Source organism: Buteo buteo, chromosome 13 (genome assembly GCF_964188355.1).
Source record: "Buteo buteo chromosome 13, bButBut1.hap1.1, whole genome shotgun sequence".
Taxonomy (NCBI): domain Eukaryota; kingdom Metazoa; phylum Chordata; class Aves; order Accipitriformes; family Accipitridae; genus Buteo; species Buteo buteo.
In genome coordinates this window covers 9,093,535-9,115,536 of record NC_134183.1, presented here as the reverse complement: position 1 = coordinate 9,115,536, position 22,002 = coordinate 9,093,535, and the positions used below count along the sequence as shown (strand labels likewise).

Genomic DNA, 22,002 nt, shown 5'->3' with positions numbered 1-22,002 from the left:
TCTGTGGGAAGATGAATGGAGGGATGGACCCCACGACCGCTCTGCAGGGAAGGGGTTTGGAGCCCTGGTTCGGGCCGAGGACCTTCACTCCTGTAACCCCACTGCTTTTCAAGAGGCTCCAATTCCTGCTCACTATGTGATAAGCAAATCCCTGCCTCTGACACAAAGTAACTTTTTTAAGCTCTCAGGGTTACAGAGGAGCACAGGAAAAGAGGAGCGCTCCGGGTTCCTGCTCTCAGGTGGCTCGAAGAGCCCCAAACCTGCCTTTTTCTTTAAAAATCTCATGGCTTTTCACAGAATTCCTGTTGTTTGGCAGGACCGCTTGCACTTGTGATTTTTGAATGTGACACCAGCAATGTCACCAGTGTCATTTGAAAGATGCAGGGCTGAACTTGGTGATGCCCTAAACATGTAGCTACCTCCCCCGGCTCCTGGGTCCTGCCACTGTGCACAGGAGCAAAAGCACCCAAAATCTGTGGTTCCTGGGGGAAATAAGCCCTGTAAAACACATGGCACTTCATTTCCCTTGGAATTTTTAATTCCCACAAGGCATCCTTGGTGCTGGCAGCGTCCTGGGAGCTGCCATGAGCCCATGATGGCTGCGAGTGTTACAGAAACACTGGCAGGGCCCTGCGGTGGGAGCCTGGGAACAGGAGCAGGGTTGGTGCCAGAAGGTCAGGGACAGCACAGAAATTCAGATGTTACTGAGAGGCTGATGGAGCCAGAGCAAATTTTTCCTCATCTGAAAACAACCTCGTACAGTTCAGCTCTCTGCTAAATGAGGGAAGCTTTAATGTAGAGCAGATGTAGTGACGTCTTCTTTCCTTGTTAGTTGACTCCAACATGCTCAGGGTGCACTATCCAGGGGAGCCACACGTTGCTCGTCTTTACAAAAGGTTTTTCACCAGGTTTCTGGGGACGGTTGCAGGGTTTAGTAACCCAGTACATCAAGATCTGGTTTTATTCTGAAAAAAGAAATGAGTTAGAATCCACTTTTATTTCTTTTTAGTTGTTTTTTCCCCAAGCAAGCACCACAAAAGACTCTGAGCTGTCATTGCAGAGATGATTTTGCTGATGATGGTGATGTGTTTGCAGAGAACGTGGGCCAAGGGACCAGACAGGATCAGTCGGAAGCAAAATACCGCGTGGGTGCTAGGGCTGAGCACTGCGTAGGGATGCATTATCCGCATTTCATGCCAGGAGGGCAGACAAATTATCTTGAGGGCTGTGGCAGGATTTAGGAGCAGACTCGTCCCTTACTGGCTCCTTCCTCACTGGGGCTTCTTCAAGGGTGAGCTGGTTGGGCCAACATCTGTGTGACTGACCCAGGTAAGTCACCTAACGATAGCATTTAAAATAAGGAGCACTGAGGTGGGACAAGCCAAGCTCTTCTTCGTTCCTGTCCTCAGGGAATTCCCAGACGCGGGATCCTCTCACGGCCATCATCCTCCGATCCTGCCCCCCTGCTTCATGGGGACACCGTTGCTGAGACTGGGTCGCTTTGAGCAGTGACGGGCAGGAGAGAGGCCCTCGGGCAGAGAGCAAGGAAACTCCTTCCCGTATCATTAGCACAAGCTTGGGAAGGAAGGCCTGGTGCTGGCTGCCATCCCCTGGGCATGGTGGGGCCAGCCAGGACTGGCCAGCCCAGGCTGGACCCCTGGAGGGCTTTCCCGCTATGGGGGTCCGCAGCAGCCCATGGGGCCTGGCCTGAGGGAGGCCGTGACAGAGCACCGGTGAGGGGAGACCTGTGAGGGGGCTCTGGTCAGGGGAGACCCATGAGGGATGACCCGTGAGGGGGCTCTGGTGAGGGGCTTCCAGTTGAGGGGAGAGCCGTGAGGTGGCCCCAGCGAGGGGAGCCCCGTGAGCAGGCACCCGTGAGGGGGAGCCCTGTGAAAGGAGCCCCGTGAAGCGGAACGGGTGAGGGGGCTCTGGCGACAGGGCTCCGGTGAGGAGAGACCCGGTGAGGGTCCCCGCGGATCCCGAGCGCGGGGGGGCGCTGACCGGCCCCGCACGGGGACAGTTCCCCCCCCCCCCAGCCCGGCCGGACCCTGCGCGGCGCTGCCGGCGCCCTGGCTGATGCGCAAGATGGCGCAAGGCGCTGCCCGCCCGCCCCCGCCCGCCGGCGGCCCCGCTCCCTCAGCGCCGTCCCCCCGCCCGCCCGGCGCGGCGGCGTGCTCGCGCGGAGGGGAGCACCGCTGAAATCCGCTTTTTGCCTTTCCCCCCCCCCTCCCTTCCCTTTTTTTCCTCTCCCCGCCGCCCTCCCGCAACTGGGGGGTGGCTCTCGCCTCGCCTCCCTCCTTCCCTCCCTCCTGCGCGGGCTGCTCCCTCCCCGTGGGGCGCAGGGAGGCGAGCCCGCCCGCCCGGGATGCCATGGCTCCGCCGGGCTCCGCGCTGCCCGCCTGCCTGCTGGGGCTGCTGCTGCTGCTCGGCTGCCACGGAGGTAAGAGCCGAGCCGGGCCGGGCTGGGGGAGCGGGCGGGGGGGGGGGGCGGACCTGCTGCCGCCGCCGCGCTCGGCACCGGCGCTGCTCCCCGCCGCCCTCGCCCCTCGGTCCGTCTGTCTCTCCGTCCGTCCGTCCGTCGGTCCCGTCCGCCGTCCCTCCCGCGCTTCGCGTCCCCTCGTCACCCCTGTAGTGGCCGGGGTCGTGCTCGTCCCCGGTCTCCCCCGCGTTCCTTCCCAGCCCCGCGGCGGGTCCCGGTCCCCCTTGCTCGTCCTTAACCGGTCCCGACCCCTCACGCCAACCTCGGTCACTCGCAGCCCGGCGCTCAGCCCTTCCCCGTGGCATCGGGCCGCCGTGGAGACCGAAAGGGGCCGAACAGCTCCGGGGGCTCCGGCACGCGTGTGTCCGCCTGTGCAGCGTGGAGGTGCGCGGCCGCTGTTGTTCGTGTCACCCCCCCGCCCCTCCCCGTGCGAGCATCCCTCTGCGGGAGCGGGGGGTTCGTCCCTCCGGGAAGGCACCTCGGGGTCGTGGCTTTCGGCTGTGGACTTCTACATCAGCCCATCCAACAGCTTCATCTGCAGATAGTCCCAAGTGTTCCCCCCAAACTGTCTTTTCAGTTAGAAACCCCACTCGCGTGGGGGGCTCCCGGGAGGGGACCGTGGTGTTTGTGGGGCCCTCGCCCCCCTCCCCGGTCAGCTTTGGGGAGGGATGGGGTGGCTGCCGTGGCCGTGGCATGGTTGGGCATCCGAGCTCAGGGACCAGAGCCGAAATGATCAGCGGCAACGCGAGCGGGAGACAGCGCCCGAGCAAACGACTCGTGTTTGTTAGCAAAGGTGGTAGCTACGGAGAAGAGATGTTGGGCTGCGAGTTGCAGGGATGACGGTCAGCTACTTTAAACCTACAAGTATTGTGCTCTCCTGTAATGCCTGGCTCGGTTCACACAGCCGCAACCGGTGACACCACCCACCGGACCAGGGCCGAACTACAAAAACATCAAAGGGATTTTTCCCTGGACCTACTCTGCACACGCCTTGCTGATCAATCGCAGTATTTTCCTTCTGCTGGTGATGCTGCATAAGTATGGGTCTAATCTGAGAAGGAAGCGGAGAAAGATGCTGTTCTGCAGCGAAATGCCCTTGTGCCTCCTGCCCCCTCTTCACTTAGCAGCCTTAAAGATAAAGAAAAGTAGGAATTGTTTAAAAAATGTGCAAGCAGCCCAGCATGGTCAGAGGGAGAAAAGCGTGTGTTAGATTAATCAGAGATTAGCTGCCGCGGTGTTTAGGAAACCCGGCTGCGGGCTATGCCCATAATAAATCTCGCCACGTGGTTCGTAGCAGCCACAGTGAGGAGAAGCCAGTGTAACTTGCAGAAAATATAAGTTATCTGCAAAGAGAATAGAACAAAGCAGGTCTCGTTAGTCTGTTGGGATTCCTGGGTACGCAGCAGTGTAACGAGGATAGTTGAAAAAGTACTTATTTTGGGGGGGGAGGAAAGGAAAAGAAGTGAATTTTTGAAAGCAAAAGTTTAGGAAGCTGAGTTTGTGTCTAGTTTATTGCCTGCTGCTTTCTAAATTGCCCCGTGTGTTTGTTTATGCTGTGACTTGGCAGGTCAGCGGCTCCTGACTTTGGGGTGTGTTTTGCTGGCCCTGCTAAAGAGTGCTTGGCTGCACTTTAAAAGCTTTTCTGTTCTGACTGTTTTTCCCCCCCTTTGGTGGGTTTATATGCTCTAGACACGGTTAACAGCAAGGTAACGTGTTTCTGCGCTCTGCTGAATTTAATAAACCCTCCCGCGTTGGTGTCAATCAGCGCTGGAGCAGAAAGCCTCGCTGCGGGGACGGATGCTGCATTGGGAGCAGTGCTGCGCTGCGCGGGATGGGATGCTCCGCTCCCACCCCTGCGATTTTCAAACTCCCCGAAATGCTGGCCTGGCGACTGTGAACCAAGCATTGGGAGCTGCTGGTCAGCGTGCTGGAGTGGGCTCAGCAGTGAGACAGTATTTTCTTTCTTTTTTTTTTTTTTTTTTTTTTTTTTTAATTTCCTGGAGCTCTTTGTTCTGGGTGCTGGACAGCTTTTGTCTGTTATTGCTGAGCCCGGCATTCAAAGGCAGGCATAGGATACGAGAGGCTCCCCGGCTCTGCTCAGTAACAGCCTTGGAATTAAACATCGTCATTTATATTTAAGTAGGCTTAACTTCTAAATTATTGAAGCTATAAGCTTTCACTAATTCCTGCTCTGTGTGACTTTGTTGGGTTTTTTTAGATGCAAAAAAAGGATTGCTTTCTCCTAAGTTGGTGTAATACTCCATCTTTTCTTCTTAATATACATAGAGGGTATCTGGTATCATTTTTCCCCAGTAACACTCAGAGACACTATACGAAATTCAAGCGCACGTTTGGGCTTCATCTCTCTCGGGGATTTCAACAGGAGAATCTCAGGACATGGTTTTCCCGCGTGGTGGATGCGGCAGGCGGCCCGTGAAATGGGGTGGTCGTCTCACAACCATATACTTGTGCACCGTGTTTGGGACCGGTGCTGGTCACGAAGCTCACACAGGGGTGTGAGCACGCAGCCACCCATGCTGATGGCACTCAAATGTGTGCTGGGGCCATCATGGTGCCGAAACTAAACTTCCCATTGGAAGTACATAAAAGCTAGCTGAGAGAGAATGGAATAGGGCGGGTTGGTCCCCTCCTGATCTACCCTGCCACCCTCCACGCAGGGAGTTAGAAATTCTCAGCTAGCCTAATTGTGCCTCTTCTTATTACCTGTCAGGCTCTGGACCTTGCACAACACAAGCTTCCACGCTTGCTTAGGAGCTGGCAGAGGGTCCCATATCCAAGATTACAACCCAGTTCCCTGCTCCTTTCCTTCCTGCTCATTCCTGGTTTTGGCCCACATACCCTGGTGCAATCAGCCCGGCATGGGCCAGTGTGGAGGAGCTCAGGAGCAATACTGCCTGGTGGAGAGCTGCAAAACGGCTCTTATTTTACGTGTGCAAACGAGAAAGCCTCTCTCCCTCTTTTCTGTCTTCCCGAACTTTTCTTTCTCCAATTTTCTTGTTTCTGGAGAGTCCCGTGTTACAGCATGTGGAGTGCCAAGCAGTGACCCCGTGAAATGCCAGCCCCTTGTTTTCACAAACCCTTGGGACGCTGCTCCTCCAGCACCTCCCCATCCTGCTGCCTGGAAACATATTTCTGCCCCGTGCTGGGACAGCTGGACCCGGCTCGCAAGCCTGGCTGTAGCGTTAGGATCCAGCACTGGCTCCAGTGTGAGCAGGATGGGGCCCCGACACAGGGCTGCGGCACGGGGAGCAGCGTGCAGTGGAGCTCACGCAAAGCTGCTCCTGGTGCCTGGCTTTCCCCCCCAAAGCAGCGAGCTGATCCAGCACGCGTTCGAGCAGACCATGTGCTTCGTTTTGCAGCCTGCAACAGATCTGGGACAGAAGATGCTTTTTTCCGTGCCCCCTTTCCTCCCACTGTGTTTCTTGCTTCGTGGTCCTGGGCTTCTGACGCTGGATATTGTCCTTTTATTTGATCTAACAGAACAATGCAGGAGCCCCCCTCTGCAGATTAAGAATTCCCATTTAAATCAACTGAATAATGTTGGGCAGGAACAGGAATAGTCCGATCAAAATTACTTTGAAATCACAAACTTATTTGAACTTTACTGGAGCTTTTAGTTTTACAGAGTTTAGAAACTAATAAATTATGTAGCAGGGCTCATGAAAATCTACCTGAGCCCGTTTATCCAAAAGAATATGCAACATTTTGGTTTTGCAAGAAAATAAAAATAATTGTTTACACATGTTCAGGAGTCATTGGCAAGCATATAAAACTGATGGTTAAGGAGGCGAACATGTCAATAATTGCACTTTAAGAGAAGAGAGAGGCAAATAAGCGAGTGTGCTGAGAAAAGCACACAGCATACTGATCTGGCCTTGCTATTATATCAAATGTCACTGTTGTATCGCACCCTCCACTTGAGAGGAGCCCAGTCACAACCCAGACCCGCTCCTGCGTTGGTAATTTAAAACCAGAGTTTCAGAACAGAGTCAAGGATTTGCTGCCTTTGTTGTTGTTGTTCTTGTGCATATGATGGTGTTGATGAAGCTAATGGCAGGTCAGGAGGATACGTGTTGCGGTGGGTGATTCTGCTGAGTTGTGAAGATGCTTTTGCAAAAGGATCTTTGCTGCTGAAACCTGAGAGCGCGTGAAAAGGAAGAGGAGAGCTAGTGTTTCGTTAAAACAGTTCTGGTTTTGGACGAGCAGGGATCAGTGCGGTGCTCGGTTCCTTGAGATGAGCGAGGTGATCCTTTCCTCCATCCTGAATTTCAGGGTGGGAGGTGATAAGGCAGAGGGGAGAGCAGGGAGGAGAGTGCTGTGTTTGCTTTGAATCCCCTGGATGCAGTTAAGAGTTTCAAAGGTTTTCATGTGCACAGAAACTTCTCTTCCTCCAGAAGGACCTTTCCTTTCCTTTCCTTGCACACCATCCAGTCCTGCCTGCCAGTACTCAATCTGAATTTCAAGGACTGGGTGACAGGGCTGCACTTGCTGGTGGGTTTTGGCACCATGATGCCAGGGTGCTTGCAGTGCTCTCGGCAGCCTCGAGCCATCGCGCTCCTCCCAGCCAACATGTCTCTGATCCACGGGCACCGTCACCCACCGCGTGGCCTGTCCATTCCCTGCCGGGTCTGTGCAAGGGACCAGCCATGAGGACAGCCATCTCCCTGCTGCTTTCTTGTAGAGTCAGGGGCTGAAACCAACTCTTCCCCCATTCCACGTTAGAGCAGCCTTGGGGGCTGAAGGCTGGAGGGACCCCAGCTCCGGGCACAGCGTTTCCCGTCTTGGCTGCTGCCTTTGCCATCTTCTCGTGCGCAGTTGTTTCCTGCTCCATATTTGTATCACTGATGCCCTCTGCGGTGAGACTGTGATCTGGTCAGGGCTGCAAAACACGTGGGGAATGCAAATAACAACACATCCTTCGCTCGGCTTGCTGCCATGCTCTCTGGATGCCTCACTGTGGATGGAGCTACTGTGGGCAATTAACTCAAAAAAGGTCTTTGCCCTTTCCAGCTATACCAACAGGTTTCACTCTGCTTTCTTCAGAGATGGGGGAGACCACGAGGACTTGGAGCTCATCCTGGAAAGGGTCTTTGTGCTGTGAATGCTTCCAGCTTCCATGCCGTGTTTAACAAGCGACCTCCTGGGATTTGCCCAGTCTGGTCTTGAACATCTGAAAATTATTTGGGGCCACTTCTCTGGCTCTTTGGGCTGTGTTTGCCTTTCTCAGCCAAAATCTGTCTCCCTGCTGAGGGCAGTGATGCTGGGCATGTCTCTGGGCTCCGCATCAGGTGGCTAAGAGGTCGTGTTATCCTCGACAGAGACCTCCTGCAATCGCTTAATGAGTGGATGTGGTTTATGCGCCCTGATGGAAAAATCGCTTTATATAACCTCCCGTCCAAAAGGAAAGGGAATAAAAAATTCTGAGCTAGTAAACTTTACTGCCAGCAAGATGTTGGGCCTGTTACAGCCTATTCACCTCTTCTTTAAATGTAAATTTTTCTGGATGCCCTAAAGAGCCAATTTGCACTTTACTGCAGTGTAGTGCTTTTCTCCTTAGGGTCTGGGTCAGCCTCAAGGAGATTTAAAGGGGCACCAGCTGGATTTTTAGGCTGCCAATTTCATCAGCCTGAAACCTGTTCTAATCTGCTGGAGAACATCTTTCATGTCCAGATACCTCTTCCTTCCATATCCTCCCATTTGCAGAAGGATTTAAAAAAAAAAACCACCACTGAAAAAACAGGAGCCATTTTTTGTAGGCCTGTCCCAACCTGCACCCAGGTTTTTGGTCCTAATACTCACCTGCATCCCACTATAAAAACCTCTGGTCCTGGGCTTGTGGGACTCGAGAGGCATCTTCTTTTGGCTTTATTGAAGGAAGACTGGAGTGGCTATCTTTGGTGGTGGTAAGACTCACCGGTGGGTCGCTGCTGATTTATGCTGTGTTATGCTGGGAACAAACACAGTAAATCGGGAGAGGGTAAATTTCTGCTCATGAGGGGCAGTTTGCAGGTGGATGTCGTGTTGGTGTGATGAGAGAGAGGAACTGGGGCTGCCTCGGTCTCCCCGCTGGTGCTCCTGATGATGCTGTGCCAGGAAGAGCAGGGTGGACCTGACTGCTCCTGCAATATCTCGCCTTGCCATGAGCTCAGACCGGGCCCTTGGCAGGTCATTTCATCTCACTGTGATTAATGTTCCCTGTCTAGAACGGGAGTAATAATATGGGCTTCATCTGTCAGGACCGTGTGCTCCCAGGGCAGGGATGGACCTGCTGGCTGTGGGTCTGGACAGGGTCCAGGAGGATGAGCTGTGATGTGACTGAGGTCCTTTGCGATGGATGTCACCGCTAATTAGAGCAGTGAGATTAGCTGCTGTATTTTTCAGAAGCACAGGAGGGAAAGCCAAAATCGTGTTTCCCAAATGGAAAAGGACAATGCTAGGGTATGAGCAAGTTCTTTCAAAGCTTTGAACATGAATCACAGTGTCAAGTAAAAAATAATTAAACTTATTTTTTTTTAAATGTACTTCAAAGTGTCTTTTAAGCTTCCCATTAATTTGAAGTTCTTTCTCTCAGCACTAAATAAATCTCTTGGTTCAAAAGCACAAGTGCTAATTGGTTTCTCTGAGTATGCCTGTCTGCTTGATCAATAGGGGAAGTAGTTTTTGTTAAATATTTGCACATATAGTCACATATTGTATTGCTCAGGGAGATGGTAAATGTTTCTCAAAAGGAGACTTGTAGAATGAGGATTCCAATAATTTTCTTGTGGCCTTTATGTCAGAGCTAATAATGCTTCCTCCCTCCATCCTTTTGCAGAAAGCAAAGCAATTTTCCCTTGCGCGTTCCCTGGCGCAGCCTGCCGGTGTTGAGACAAGCGGTCTGTTCAGCTGCCTGCATAAACCCCTGCCTCTAACTCAAAACTCAAGCTGCTGTGAGCAGAGTTTTACAGTTTCTGCATCAAGCAGAGAGTGGCTGTGAGCCACACTGCCGTGCAGTCCGTACCGGGAGGTACCCGGGATGTTGTGTGGGATGAGCTCAGTTTGGATATGCAGCCAGCCATTGGAGAGGAATGGAGCTTTCAGGCTCCCCGAGTGAATGTGCACGGCCTTGGCGATTTCCTCTCTGTCTCTCATTTAATTGCACTTTTAGTGTTTCCATGTGTCTTTGGAGTGTCACTTATTTCCAACTTTGCAGCATCGTTTCTGTGCCTCACTGCTAACTACAATCAGTTATTTATGCTAATGGTGTTGGTTTCCCCTCTTCCCTGTTAACTCCTTGCTTTGTACGTGCTCTCCCTCTTGCCTGTCTGAGCTGACCTCCAGAGCAAACACCAGGAGCCTTCCTGTCCCGCCACAGAGATTCCTCTGTGAGTGTCCCTGTCCCTTTGTTTCTCATCCTGAGCATCCAAGGGAGGCAGGGCTCTGTGTTCAGAGTCTGCCTTCAAGTTCTGGAGCCCCACAGTGCCAATCTTGGAAGGTCAAATCACAATGTCCCTGTTTGAAGCCTGGTCCTTGAGAACCATTTTTAATATGAGTAATCCTGTGGTTACAGCGAAATGGATGAAGGGAGGTAGTTAGAAAGGGATGAAGAAGATGTAAGGTGCCCAGTTTCTACCATGCCTTGCACCCAGTTCTCTCTAGAGCAGCTGTGCGTTGGCCATGTGGATCTTTGGTTTTGGCTGGGATAGAGTTAATTTTCTTTCTAATAGCTGGTATAGTGTTATGTTTTGGATTTAGTATGAGAATAATGTTGATAACACACTGATGTTTTTAGCTGTTGCTAAGTAGTGTTTAGACTAAGTCAAGGATTTTTCAGCTTCTCATGCACAGCCAGCAAGAAGGCTGGAGGGGCACAAGAAGTTGGGAGGGGACACAGCCAGGGCAGCTGACCCAAACTGGCCAGAGGAATATTCCATACCATGGGACCTCATGCCCAGTATATAAACGGGGGGAGTGGGGCTGGGGGGGTTCGCTGCTCAGGAACTAACTGGGCATCAGTTGGCAAGTGGTGAGCAATTGTATTGTGCATCACTTGGTTTGTATATTCCAATTCTTTTATTATTATTGTAATATTATTTTCTTCCTTTCTGTCCTATTGAACTGCCTTTATCTCAACCCATGAGTTTTACTTTTTTTCGATTCTCTCTCCCATCTTAGTGGGTGGGGCGGGGGTGAGTGAGCGGCTGGGTGGTGCTTAGTTGCCAGCTGGGGTTAAACCATGACAGGCTTAGGCTGGGCTGTTTGTGGGCCAGTTTCTCATGTCTGTTCCTGATGGTGTGCAGCATCCCAGGGCCTCATTCTTTTTTGAGAAAACCTGCAGGAACATGATGGCCTGTAGAAGCATGGTATTGAGAGGGGTATCCTTCTCACCAAGCCCACTCTGTGCCCCCAAATTAAGCCATGAAGCTGAGGGCCATAGGGAATGGGACTGGCTTCAAGGTGACCTTTGGCTGGAGAAGAGCCTGTGGCTGCTTCCTCAGAGCTTTCTGCATGCCAGGGACCTGCTGTGCTGCAGTGCCATGGTGGTGCAGAAACAGGTCAGCTTGCCAGCTTCCTTCTTTCCGACCGTGCCACCAATGACTTAACCTGTTTGCGAAACTCAGACATTTACCCCATGAAAGACACAAGTCTGTGGTTTTTGCAGAGTGGGATACTGAGGCTGTTGAGGACCAAAGCTCATTTTTTTTAAGGCAATTTCAGATTTGTCTCTTTAATGATGCAGATAGGCAGCTTTAGGATGTCTAATGTGCCCATGGTGCCAGGGAAAGGCATAGGGACTTCTGAAGAGCAGGAGATGCCTCCCTGCATCTTTCAGCATCTGCGTATCTTGGGAGGAGAGGGACTTTTGGCTGAGTTTGCACTGAAAGCCCATGTCAAGTTGAAAGATATAACTTGTCTTCTCCCAAATACTCAGATGGGGTGGGCTTGCTTCTCCCCATGCATCCAGTTAGTTGGTCACCTGGCCCTGAAGCCCCATGAAAGTGTCAGTAGGATTTCTTCAACGTTGGAAAAGCATCCCATGATAAAAGCATCCATTGAGGAGGAATTTGTTTTTTTCTGGACACTGTGGGGTATTTGTAGGTTACAAACCAGTTGCACACTGTCCACTGCACAGTGTCACACCTTGAGGCACAGTCCCGCTCTTGACTACAGACCGAGGAGACCCCAGGACCAACCAGTGTCTGTCCTCACCCCGGCGTGTGTCTGAGGGCACCAGTCCTAATTATAAGTGTCATCACTTCTGCTGCTTGAGCAGCCTGGAGTTAGGACGCAGACCGAATGTTTATGGAGGTAAACATCATTATCTCCAATCACAGGCCTTAATGATGGTTATTATAATGACAGCTATTGTGGGAAGGGCATGTAATTATGTTGATTCTTTCTTTTATTGTACATATAATAATAAGCTGTTTTATCTAAGAGTACAGGGGATCTGAGGGAAGATGGGACATTTATTTCATTAGGGATTTTTTCTGATTGCCTGTTAGGCTAAATCCTGAAGTCTTGTTCAATCTTTCTGAAGTCAGAAGTCCCCCTTGGTTCAGTGTCAGGACATGAGGGTCCTTATCCTACCTAACTCCCCAGAGTGCCCATGCAGGGAATGGGGCCCCAGCATGGTAGGTGCTGTTGAGAATCTGGCCACTTTACAGAAAAATGCAGAGCATTCATCTAATTCCTTAATTTTCACAAAAAAAAGTAATTGATGGGTTTGTGCTGGCTGTAGTCTAACTTGCTGAGAGGACCCCAGGGCTATCTCATAAAAAAGAAGTCACAGTGAGCGATAGATCACTGAGATGGCTGGAGCTAGCCTGACATTTTAAGACTTAATGGGTTAATAAAGTGTGTGTTTTAGGTGTCTGTCACTAAGCAGAGTTTGTCCATTCCCTGCACACACATTCATACCTTGACGGCAGTACCTTTGACCTGCCATGCACTACCCCTGCCTTCTTTGTCTGCTCTGTCCATCTGCCTCGGCTCAGGTTGCACTCAATGTTTATCCCCCGTAATCCAATTTAAGTTGCCGTAGAAAGCAATGGGGATTTACAGAAAGAAAGAAAAAAAATCTCTCTGGGTTTTCAGAGCAGAAAAGACAGACTTTTTTTTTTCTTCTTTAGGATAACTGCCTCTTCTCATCTCTTTTATTTTTACCACGAATTAACGATATGCCCTCCACTGTTTTTGAGTCTACTGCGGTGGGATCCTGTCCTTGGTGGGGTCTATATTAGGGACAGACGTTACAAAGACTGTGCTGTGGTTGGTTTTTGCCAAGAGAAATTGCCTGTGTGTGTCCCAACTCTGCAAGCAGCTGTGGAGTCGGTCCCCCTGAGCCCATGAAAGAGGGGAGAAGCTGTATCGTAGGTTTGAGTAGCTGGAAACCTCCACCCATTGAGGGGGTGTTGCACAAGAAAACTGTTAGGCTTTTCAGATGAAATTGTAGTTTTCTTACTCTGCTTGAATTTCTTCTCCGTTGCTCTTCTTTAAAATAAAAAATATGCGCCTCCATCCCTGCATTTACACCCTTCAAATATTTATAGGACTCCTGTTTCCTGGTTGCTTTTTGTCTTCTGTGTCAGCTGTATTTTGGGCTAATCTTTAAACAATAGCTCTATTTCTGTCATCTTCTGTAGCATCTCATCATGACTATATGGCAAATTATACCCTCAAAAGGTGTGCTGGACCAAGTGAAGCATAACATGCCAAAGACATAGTGTTTAAGCGTTCTGTTGGCAAAAGAAGTAAATTAGGATGTATCTGTATGATGGAAAGCGAGGGTCTGCCTATTGTTGGTACAAATTCTGCAATAACTTATCTCTCATGGACATCGTTTAGCGTAATTGCTTTGCAAGAAACCTTTTGTGTCACTGAGCCAGAACATTGTGCATTTGTATTTTGGTGCTTAACTTCCTCTTCATTAAGGGCTGAATAGCACCATCCTTTGCCTGTTACAGCATGAGAGAGACACTAAAGAGACAGAAAGGCATGGTGTTACGTGTGAGAGGCAAACAGCCTCCTGGTCTGCCAAGCGGGGGAAGTGTCGTGAAGATGCTGGTGGCAATATGGTCTGAATTGGGAGCTGATGATCTCCCTCTTCACCCCTGCTGGCTGTGCTGCAAAGGGGTCTGGGGCATGGTGCAGCCCCTTCTTTGCCTGGTTACATGGGGAGAGGAGCGGATTTCTTGAACTGGTGTAAACTTCTGCTCCTGGGGTGGGAATGGCTGGAGTCTCCAATGGCAGCCTGGAAGGTCTGTACCTGTGTTTGTGCCTTTGGAAACTGCATCCTGAGATTTTGATAGCAAAACCTTGGGAACCAAAGCATGCCCAAGGGTTTCATGTTTCTCTGAAACACTTGCACCCTGTAGTCCTATCGTAGCCCACTCCACCCCAAATGTATTCATCATCCTGTTAGCTGCTGTAGCAGTTGACTCTTGTTGCTTCTTGTAGACACACTGCTGACTCTGTCCTTCTGTCTTCATTTCAGATTTTGGCCATTCCTCTGAACTGGCATTCGTTGTGGAGCCTAGCGATGACATAGCTGTGCAGGAGCAACCCTTGATCCTCTACTGCCAGGTGGAGGGCATCCAGCCGATCACCATCACATGGCGGAAAAATGGCGTCATGATCGTGGACAGCGAGAATGCCTTTATGTTGGCCAACGGGTCGCTCTATGTCTCCCGCTTCCAGAGGGTCCGGGGAGATGGGTCCTCGGATGAAGGCGAGTATGATTGCATGGCTCAAAACCACTACGGGCTGGTGGTGAGCCGGAAGGCGAAGATTCAGGCAGCGAGTAAGTACGGGCATCGTCCCACCTGCGCCTCATGGGGCAATGCCACAAGGGGCACTGGCTTTGCCAGGAAGCAGGAGGGCAGTGTGGTGGGTGCTGGGTGTTCAGGGAGGGAGGATTAAAGAGGGGGAAGAGAAAAAAGAACCTGGAGCTGCTGTGGGGATCTGGCTGGCATCTAATCTGTGCAGCTGTCCAGGTGTGAAAGGAGAGCTAATCAGTTTTCTCAGGGAGAAAACTAAAAGCCACCTTCTAGCAGTAAATTCCCTGTCTTGGAGGGATAAGTTACATTAAAGTCATGTGGTGAAGTAGTCTGTAGTTTATGTATCTCCTGCGGTGGGTTTGGAAGTCCCTTTGCTGTGCAGCATGGCTGGGCTCTCCTTGGCAGGCAGTGCTTCCCAAACCATAGGCAAAGACCTTCTGAAGGTCATGGTTTCTTTCATTTTGTTATTTAAGGCAGGCAGCGTGCAGGCAGCAAGGTCTTATTTACTACCCAGTGTGGCAGTGCCTTTGGGGGCAAGGCTAACAACACCAGACAGATTGTCTGGTGGGGGACCCCGGAGGAGGAGAGAGATGAAAATGTCAGTGCGGGAATGAAATTTAAAGGTGGAGGAGGAAGAATTACAGAGCAGGCTGTGACTCCAGCCCTACGCAGTACCCGGCTTAGCCCGTTGCATTGCCATGGCCAGAACCGTTGCTCCTGTTGGGTCTCCTGCCATGCAGGCTGCTGAGTTCCCCCTTGCCAGCTCTGGTTGCTGGTTTATGTTTGTCCCAGGACCGATGGCAGAGCTGAGGTGTCGTGGTGGTTCCTGTCCCTGTTGTGTTGGTGGCCAGCTTTGCCCACAGACTGTTTGTGGGCTCTGGGGGTGCAGCCACTAATCCTTTTTGCATTCAACCAGAAGTCGCTGTTGGGTGTACTTTATCTATGGGTGTGAGGACAGGTGCCTGGTATGGCCCCGAGACCTGGCCGAATGCTGGTTTGTTAAATAAGTTCTACTGAAGGATTCTTTGACTTGTTTGGGGGGTGGCTACTGCTCTCCTTTCTGTGCAAGCCACTTACTACCCGATTCTGTTGTGTTTGCGTATTACACTGTGATTTTTTTGGTGCAAAGCAGGAAAAGTCTATGGCAAAGTCTGGGCCTGAGGTCCCCTGGCTGCAGTCTCCAAACTGGGGGGCCTTTTGGAGCATTGCCGCCCGCTCCCCGCAGCGCAGGGGCCGGTTGGCAGCCCACCAAGGGAACACTCCAGCCCTTGTGTATAACAATTCCTGAGTGCATGAAGTGGCCATCTGCAACCTAGCTTTTCAGTAGTGTAAGAAGTGACATTGTCCAGGAGCCAAGGGCTTTGGGTCTGTGCCAGATTAGCAGCTGGATCTCAAACTTGTCAGTCTTGTGGTGCTAAACCTTGGAGCACTTTTGGTGAACAGCTCTGGCATTTATGAGCTGGGAGCTGGCTGACGCACAAGCACAATGTCAGACTTCTTGGACCTGTAAACAGGAGACATGAGAGCCGGAGGAATTACCTTTGGGATAGTGGATTGTCAATAAACACTGTTATCTTGGCTCCTGCATCAATATGTATGTGATGTGCTGTGTGTCCCTGAATAGCATTTCCTTTTGTAGCCATAGTTTCGTGTGAATCAAAATGAAAAAGGGATCGTGTTGAAAATGTTCTGGACTCCTTTCTGGCTTCAGGCTTGGTTTCTTGCCAGCCCTGAGAAGAGGTCTGGGTGAAGCCAGCACAAAACAGCGGGCACCTGGCCTCGATGCCACAGGTGCCTGTGGATAATGGGAATAAACGGGATGTTGTGAGCGAATGTAACCTGCTGCTCAGGGCGAGGTCCCCCGCTGTGTCTGAACCGCAGGGGACTCGGTTTAAAGGTTTAAACGTAGATGAAATCTCCTAAGAATGAATCACAGTTGTACCTTCGAGCCCCCATGTCTCCGGGTGGTTACACACAAGTAGCAACGATTTTCCTTGCCCCAAGTCCTGATAAGCAAGTCAAACAAAGGAGAAGGGTAATTATCCCCATTTTTACAGACGATGGGACCATTGCATGGAAGAAATGGGTGCTGGCTGCCTGGAAGGAAAAAAAAACCCAAGCGCTAAGCAGACTTTTGCAAAGCAGAGTAAATACTGCCGGTGGGTAAAACCTCATCCCAATGCTGATCTCTTCTTCGCTCTGAGCCTGACATCTGAACACAAAAGCAAAGTAGAAATAAAAACCTTTCACAAACAAAAATCTTGAAAGTTGATCAAGGCCGTGCTACTGAGGAATAAAAGGGATCTGACAGACCGGAGCCCCTTGAGAGCTCTGCTGCACTTTTCGCTGTCTTCAAAGGCAGGCTGTTAGTCTCATATCACCGTTACAGACCCTGGCTTTGTATTATTGCTTGGAATATAATCTTCTTGACTTGGAGGAATGTACATATTTGCATTCAGGAAATGTGGGCTGGATATCATATTTTTATGTTTCAAATTTACTTCAACACTTGGCATTGAGTAAAATTTAACTGGAAGAATATGCTGCTGTCAGCCTCTGTGCTTGTGACCCCAATGGGCTTGAGGTGCATGCAGTTTCCCCACGGAGCAGGCACTTCTTAAAGCCTTCCTCCTAAAAATTGACTCATTAAATTTATGTAACTGAAATTCAGGGGAATTTCTGTATGTCATCGTTATTAACCGAAGATACTCTGTGGAGGGAAGTGGACCTTGGCTAGTTTGTGGATTGGCAGGTCAGGTGCTAAACACATTGATAATATTTTTGTAGTGTAACTTTCTTTTGACAACAAGTACAAGTGTGCAAGAAGCCTATGTGTAACTGAGTTGGGCAGAGGCGCTCATCATTTCCACCCTCTGCCTAACACGCTGGTTGGAATTTTTTCGGTTGCTGTTTCTGCGTCTGTTCAAACCCTGGTGTGTTAGTTTAAAAGCTTGTGCAGTGCAGCATGTTTCTATAATCTAATCAGGTTATTGAATACAGATATTTTCTTTTTCCTAATGACAGCTTCATAATTTTACATGACTCCAAGCTGTCTTAATTAAAATCAGTTTTGTAGGCAGAGTGTTCTCTGGAGGCACTGCTTAGCTGTGTCTTCCTGGGTCTCTTTGAGGAGCTGTATTTCCTTTGTGCATGCCAGAAGCCAATGCACGCCTTTGCTGTCTGTGGATGGAGATATCCTCTGAGCAATAGTAATGGCTAGAGTCCACTCCTTTGGAAGGTGAGCTCCCCAAAACACAGCTGCCTTCCTTCTCATCACCACCCTTTGCTTAACTTGGCCTTACTGATCGTGTTGTCCTATGGCATTTCCAGCCCTTTTTGCCGATGCTGTAATTTGATGGAGCTGCTTCCACATCATCATAAATCACAGCCCGGCCGGTGGAGTAAGACCCATTGATTATATCACTCAATAACAAGCAGTTACCACTAATTGGAAATCACCATCAAACTGGGTATCGGATCAGGCTCTGCACGCATCCAGCCTGAGAGTAGCAATTTTCCCTGTTTGATCTGGTGCTATTAAAAAAAAAAGGAAAGAGGGAAAGTAAGTAAATTGTGCAACTTAGAGCCAAAGAGGTTTCCTGAAGTTTGGTGAAATAGACCTGCCCAATATTTGAAGTACTGTGGGACCTGAGAATAGCTCTGGAGAGATCTGAGCTTGTAAAGATGCTTTCCTCATTGTATCTTGCTGCGGAGGGAATGTTTTGTAGCCAAGCATAGCAGCACACATCCCTGTGCCCTTTTCTGCTCCCTTACCCCCTTCCCTTCTGCATCCTGCCCCAAATCCCGCTCCTCCATCCCACTGTGCCTGGCCATCCATTTCACTTACCCTACCGGCAGGAGGGCAGGATTGATAGCTTGGGCAAGGCAGATGTTTTGTGACTTCTCTGCATTGATCCCTGCGGACAGCAGCAGCAGCTCCTCTTGCCCAGCCTGGGGCCAAGGATGCTCTCCCCGCAAACACGCTGGCCGCTGCAACCTCCAGGCCAAGGGTCTCAAGGTCATCTGCAAAATATGAAAAGGGGTGAGATCTGGTGCATATGCATGCCTGCAAGTTGTTTTCCCTGCCAAGCTGTGCAGCCAGGGGAGGAGATTGGGAATCACGGGGTTTTTAAAGCAGCAAAGATCTTCCCATCGTTTCAGCTCCTCTGCACAGAATATATTCAGGGTTTAACCTGCAGCCCCCTTTCCAGGCTCTGGGGTGGTGGGAAGAGCTGCTGAGCCCAAATAATGGCAGCATTTATAAGAGTGTAGAGACAAGAAGGAAGTCTAAAAGGATTAGGGAGAGACAAAGGGGGCTGATTATTTTATGGGTCACAATACAAGGCATTAGAGTGAGATCACAAAGGGATGTAATTACAAAAGAAGGCCATACTGGGGGGATCAAACCAGGATTAGAGTGGGAAATGTTTTTACACAGTTTTGTTCCACTCATTATGAAGTTAGCATTTTAAATTAAGGTTTAAATAAGGTGGCACCAAAGTTGTCACCAAGGTATTTCCTGGGCAATGCCACTGTTTGGATGCAGATTGCGAGTCTCAGCTCAAAACATGAAGGCAGACCTTAAACACGTGGGTTTGCTGTCAGTTTTTCTTGTGCGCGTACAGTATCTGTATTGTCAGCAGAGCCGTACCTATAGCTTGTGCTTAGATCAATTCAACCTGTCTCCGCAGTTGGAAGTGGGATACTTTTGTGATGACATGTTTTAGTGGTGCGAAACACGTGCTGGAAGTAAAGGTATGCTTTTAAAGCAAGTGCCCTGGTGTTGGTTTGCGGCTCTGGAGACATGGTAGTGTTACTCCCAGGAACTTTTGGCTAATGGTTGCTTGCATTTTATTGCAGTTTAACCCCTGGTGTTGCATGCCAACTTTCCTCTATCCACAAATGAGATTTTTTTATTTTATCAGTTGTGGCTCTGCTTGCATTTAATGGCCTTTCTTCTCAAATGCTGAGTAGAAAGGCTCAGTCCTGATGCCAGTGATGTTTCTTCATTGTCTATGCTTTGAATGCTTACGGTTCTTGGTAAGCCCAGAGCAAGTTCTGGGCTTATAGCAGTGGGTCTCAGAGGGGAAAAATACCCATGAGGAATTACTAAAGGAAAAAAAGGAAAGAAAAAGAAATTAAGTAAAGCTAAAAGACCGTGAGATGTTTCCAGGGGATGGATATGATGGGTGAGTAGGTTATTTCCCTCCATCAGCTCTTTTGGCTGCCTCTAGGACATGACTGGCTCACGTGATGCTGCCTCTAAAATCTGTACTATTGCAGTATTTGGCCCTGTGTGTGCTGCAAAACAAATGTACAAATATAGGAGTCACTGGTGGGAGACCGGAGAGATTTGACTGGGAATTTTAGTAGATTTGTGTGATTAAAAGAGTTTGTCACTTACCCACCCACTGCATTTCAGTGTCTGCATGTAACAACCAGGGTTCATCCTGAGACTTGAGCACATTATAAGACCATATTTCTTTTGGCTGCTCATTTCTTAGCAGTGTGATAGTTATTTAAATATCATCTTGCACTTCTTTGCGAGGCTTCTAACGTGGATGCGCCAACCTTAGCTCTGGCAATGTTATCTCTCATATATGGGGTTTGCACTGCAGGCAGTAATGTCACTTAGTCATTTATAGAAAGCTCAGGGGAAATATATCAGAAGAATTTCATTAATGGTAGCACTGTTGAGTTATTTGTCTCAATTAACTCTTGGAGCACAGCTGAGGAAGTTCTGACATCTCTGCAGCCTGCACCTGCAGCATGAGGCTGCTCCCGAGTTCGCTGCTTGCTTTTTTAACAGGGGGTGACGCTCTGCTGGTACCTGCTCAGGCAGCTCTGTGGAGGCAGCACGGTGCCCAGCCTCACGTGCTTTTACACTGCTTGTCCTTCTGGCTGCTACTTTGCTCTAGCCTCTCCTTGAAGTGTGGGGCCACCCTCCTCTGTTATTTTATTCGGGAGGGCAGGTCTCTGCTATCTTAGTCTTCTGCTTGCAGTCATCACCCCAGGATCTCTTTGATGCTGTCACCTAGAGCAGCTCTTTATCTACTCAGGCTTGTCTCAGCTTAAGGTTTTGTAATGCCACTAGTTATACGGTTGTTTTTCCAGCGGGCTGGTGGTGGTGTGATGGTTATATGTGGCTCTCACTCTCATTCTGCCCTATGAGGGTCCCAGCTGGCCAGTAACATCCATGCACCAGCTCTGCCTCAGTTTCCCCTCTCTGAACTCAGGGTGGGTTTACTGTCAGTGCCATCATTTGCACACCCCTGTGAGCACCTTGGTGGGGCAAACTGCTATTTTGTGTTTATTAGGGACCCACGTTAGCTGGGTACGGTGTTTCATTTGCACTGTTGCTTCCCTGCAAGCCTGCCAAGAGGCGAAGGGTGCGCAGTGCTGGGGAGAGGCTGGTGCCCAGGTGAGAGGGGCTGCCTTTCTGCCACCATTCATTGGCAAGACTGTGAGCAGGAATTCATTTTTGGGGGCATTTGACCAGAGCAATCAATGCTCTTGATCTAGCGGGTAACCAGTGAGTTAAAGGAAAGCATCGCTGCATTTGCCTCGAAGCTCTGGTCATGGCTGTAACCCACAGTTACTGAAAACAGCAAAATACGTAAATAAATAAAAGGGCACAGAAGCAGTAGAGAAAGATACCTGATTGTGTCAGGGTTGTGTCTTTTGTGCTGATCCCTGCCCACAGCAGACTGCCTGCTATGAGTCTGGGATTTGGGTACCTTGTTTTGAATGTTTGGGGCCTTTGGGTGCTGTAGTTGATATGAGGAAGGGCAGACCTCACAAATCCCCTCTTACGGGTGAGTCCCTGCACAGGGGCCAAAGCTGCTTTCCCAGGGCTGGCAGGATGAGACCTGGGAGAGCTCTTGGCCAGACCCCCCTGACACCAAGGGATGCTGGATCCTAGCTCCATGCACTGCCTCTTCTACTCCAGTTTTGGCTCTACCCACCATCGCAGCCCTGTTGCTGGGAAAGGAGTTTACTCCCACTCCTCCTAGGCACAGCATATGGTTTTCAGAGAGGTTCTTGCTTTAAACCCAATTTTACAGTTGGGTTGACTGAGGCAAAAGGAGGTCAAACGATTCGCCTGAGGTCACTCAATAAGTGGCTCAGATTAAATCTCAACCCACGACGCTGCCCGTTCCCAGCGCTGGCTGTGCTGGCCAGACCAGATGGCCTTCTGAATGCAGCGTCAAGATCCTCGGCTTTTTCTCTACCTCATTGTTCTCCATTGTGGGCTTCTGAATGCAGGACCTTGAAAGTGAGAGTCGTTTGGATTTACTGAGTCCAAGTTATTCTGTTTAATGACATGGATTTGCAGGAGAGGGTTTAGACACACTGCTTTGCTATGGAGGTTTGAATTTTGCAGAGATTTACCTCTTTGCTTTGATTTTCTGATATTAAAACTCTCTCTACCCCAGTCAGCTAAAATTGGTCCCTTACCCTTTCAGCTCCCCCGCTGCTGTCTCACTGGCTGCAGGGCTGCCCTGGCTTTGTACCCGCGCAGGTTTGTCCATGGGGCTTTCAGGCCCTGATCCCTGGGATAATTCCCTGTGTGATTTTGCTGCAGCTTCTGCACCACTCTGGTCTGTTTGTGCCGTTTGTGCCTTCTCCCTTAGCTTGGTCCTGGGCTTGCACGAGGGCATCGGTACAGGGTGCTGTTGGACAGATAGTGTTGTGTGTTTGGCTCTGGGAGCCTGCGGGCTCTCGTGTTAGCTCTGGAAACAC

The 22,002-nt window shown here is 50.1% G+C and overlaps 1 protein-coding gene across 1 annotated transcript in view; it reads left to right on the top strand.

The window, feature by feature from the left end:
- Positions 1–2,245: 2,245 nt before the first annotated feature.
- Positions 2,246–22,002, top strand: part of IGDCC3 (immunoglobulin superfamily DCC subclass member 3) — a 105,635-nt gene continuing 85,878 nt past the window's right edge. The window contains exons 1-2 of the mRNA XM_075043888.1: positions 2,246–2,440; positions 13,977–14,282. Coding sequence (XP_074899989.1) covers positions 2,371–2,440; positions 13,977–14,282 — 376 coding nt within the window. The 5' untranslated portion in view covers positions 2,246–2,370. The remainder of the gene's footprint in view (positions 2,441–13,976; positions 14,283–22,002) is intronic.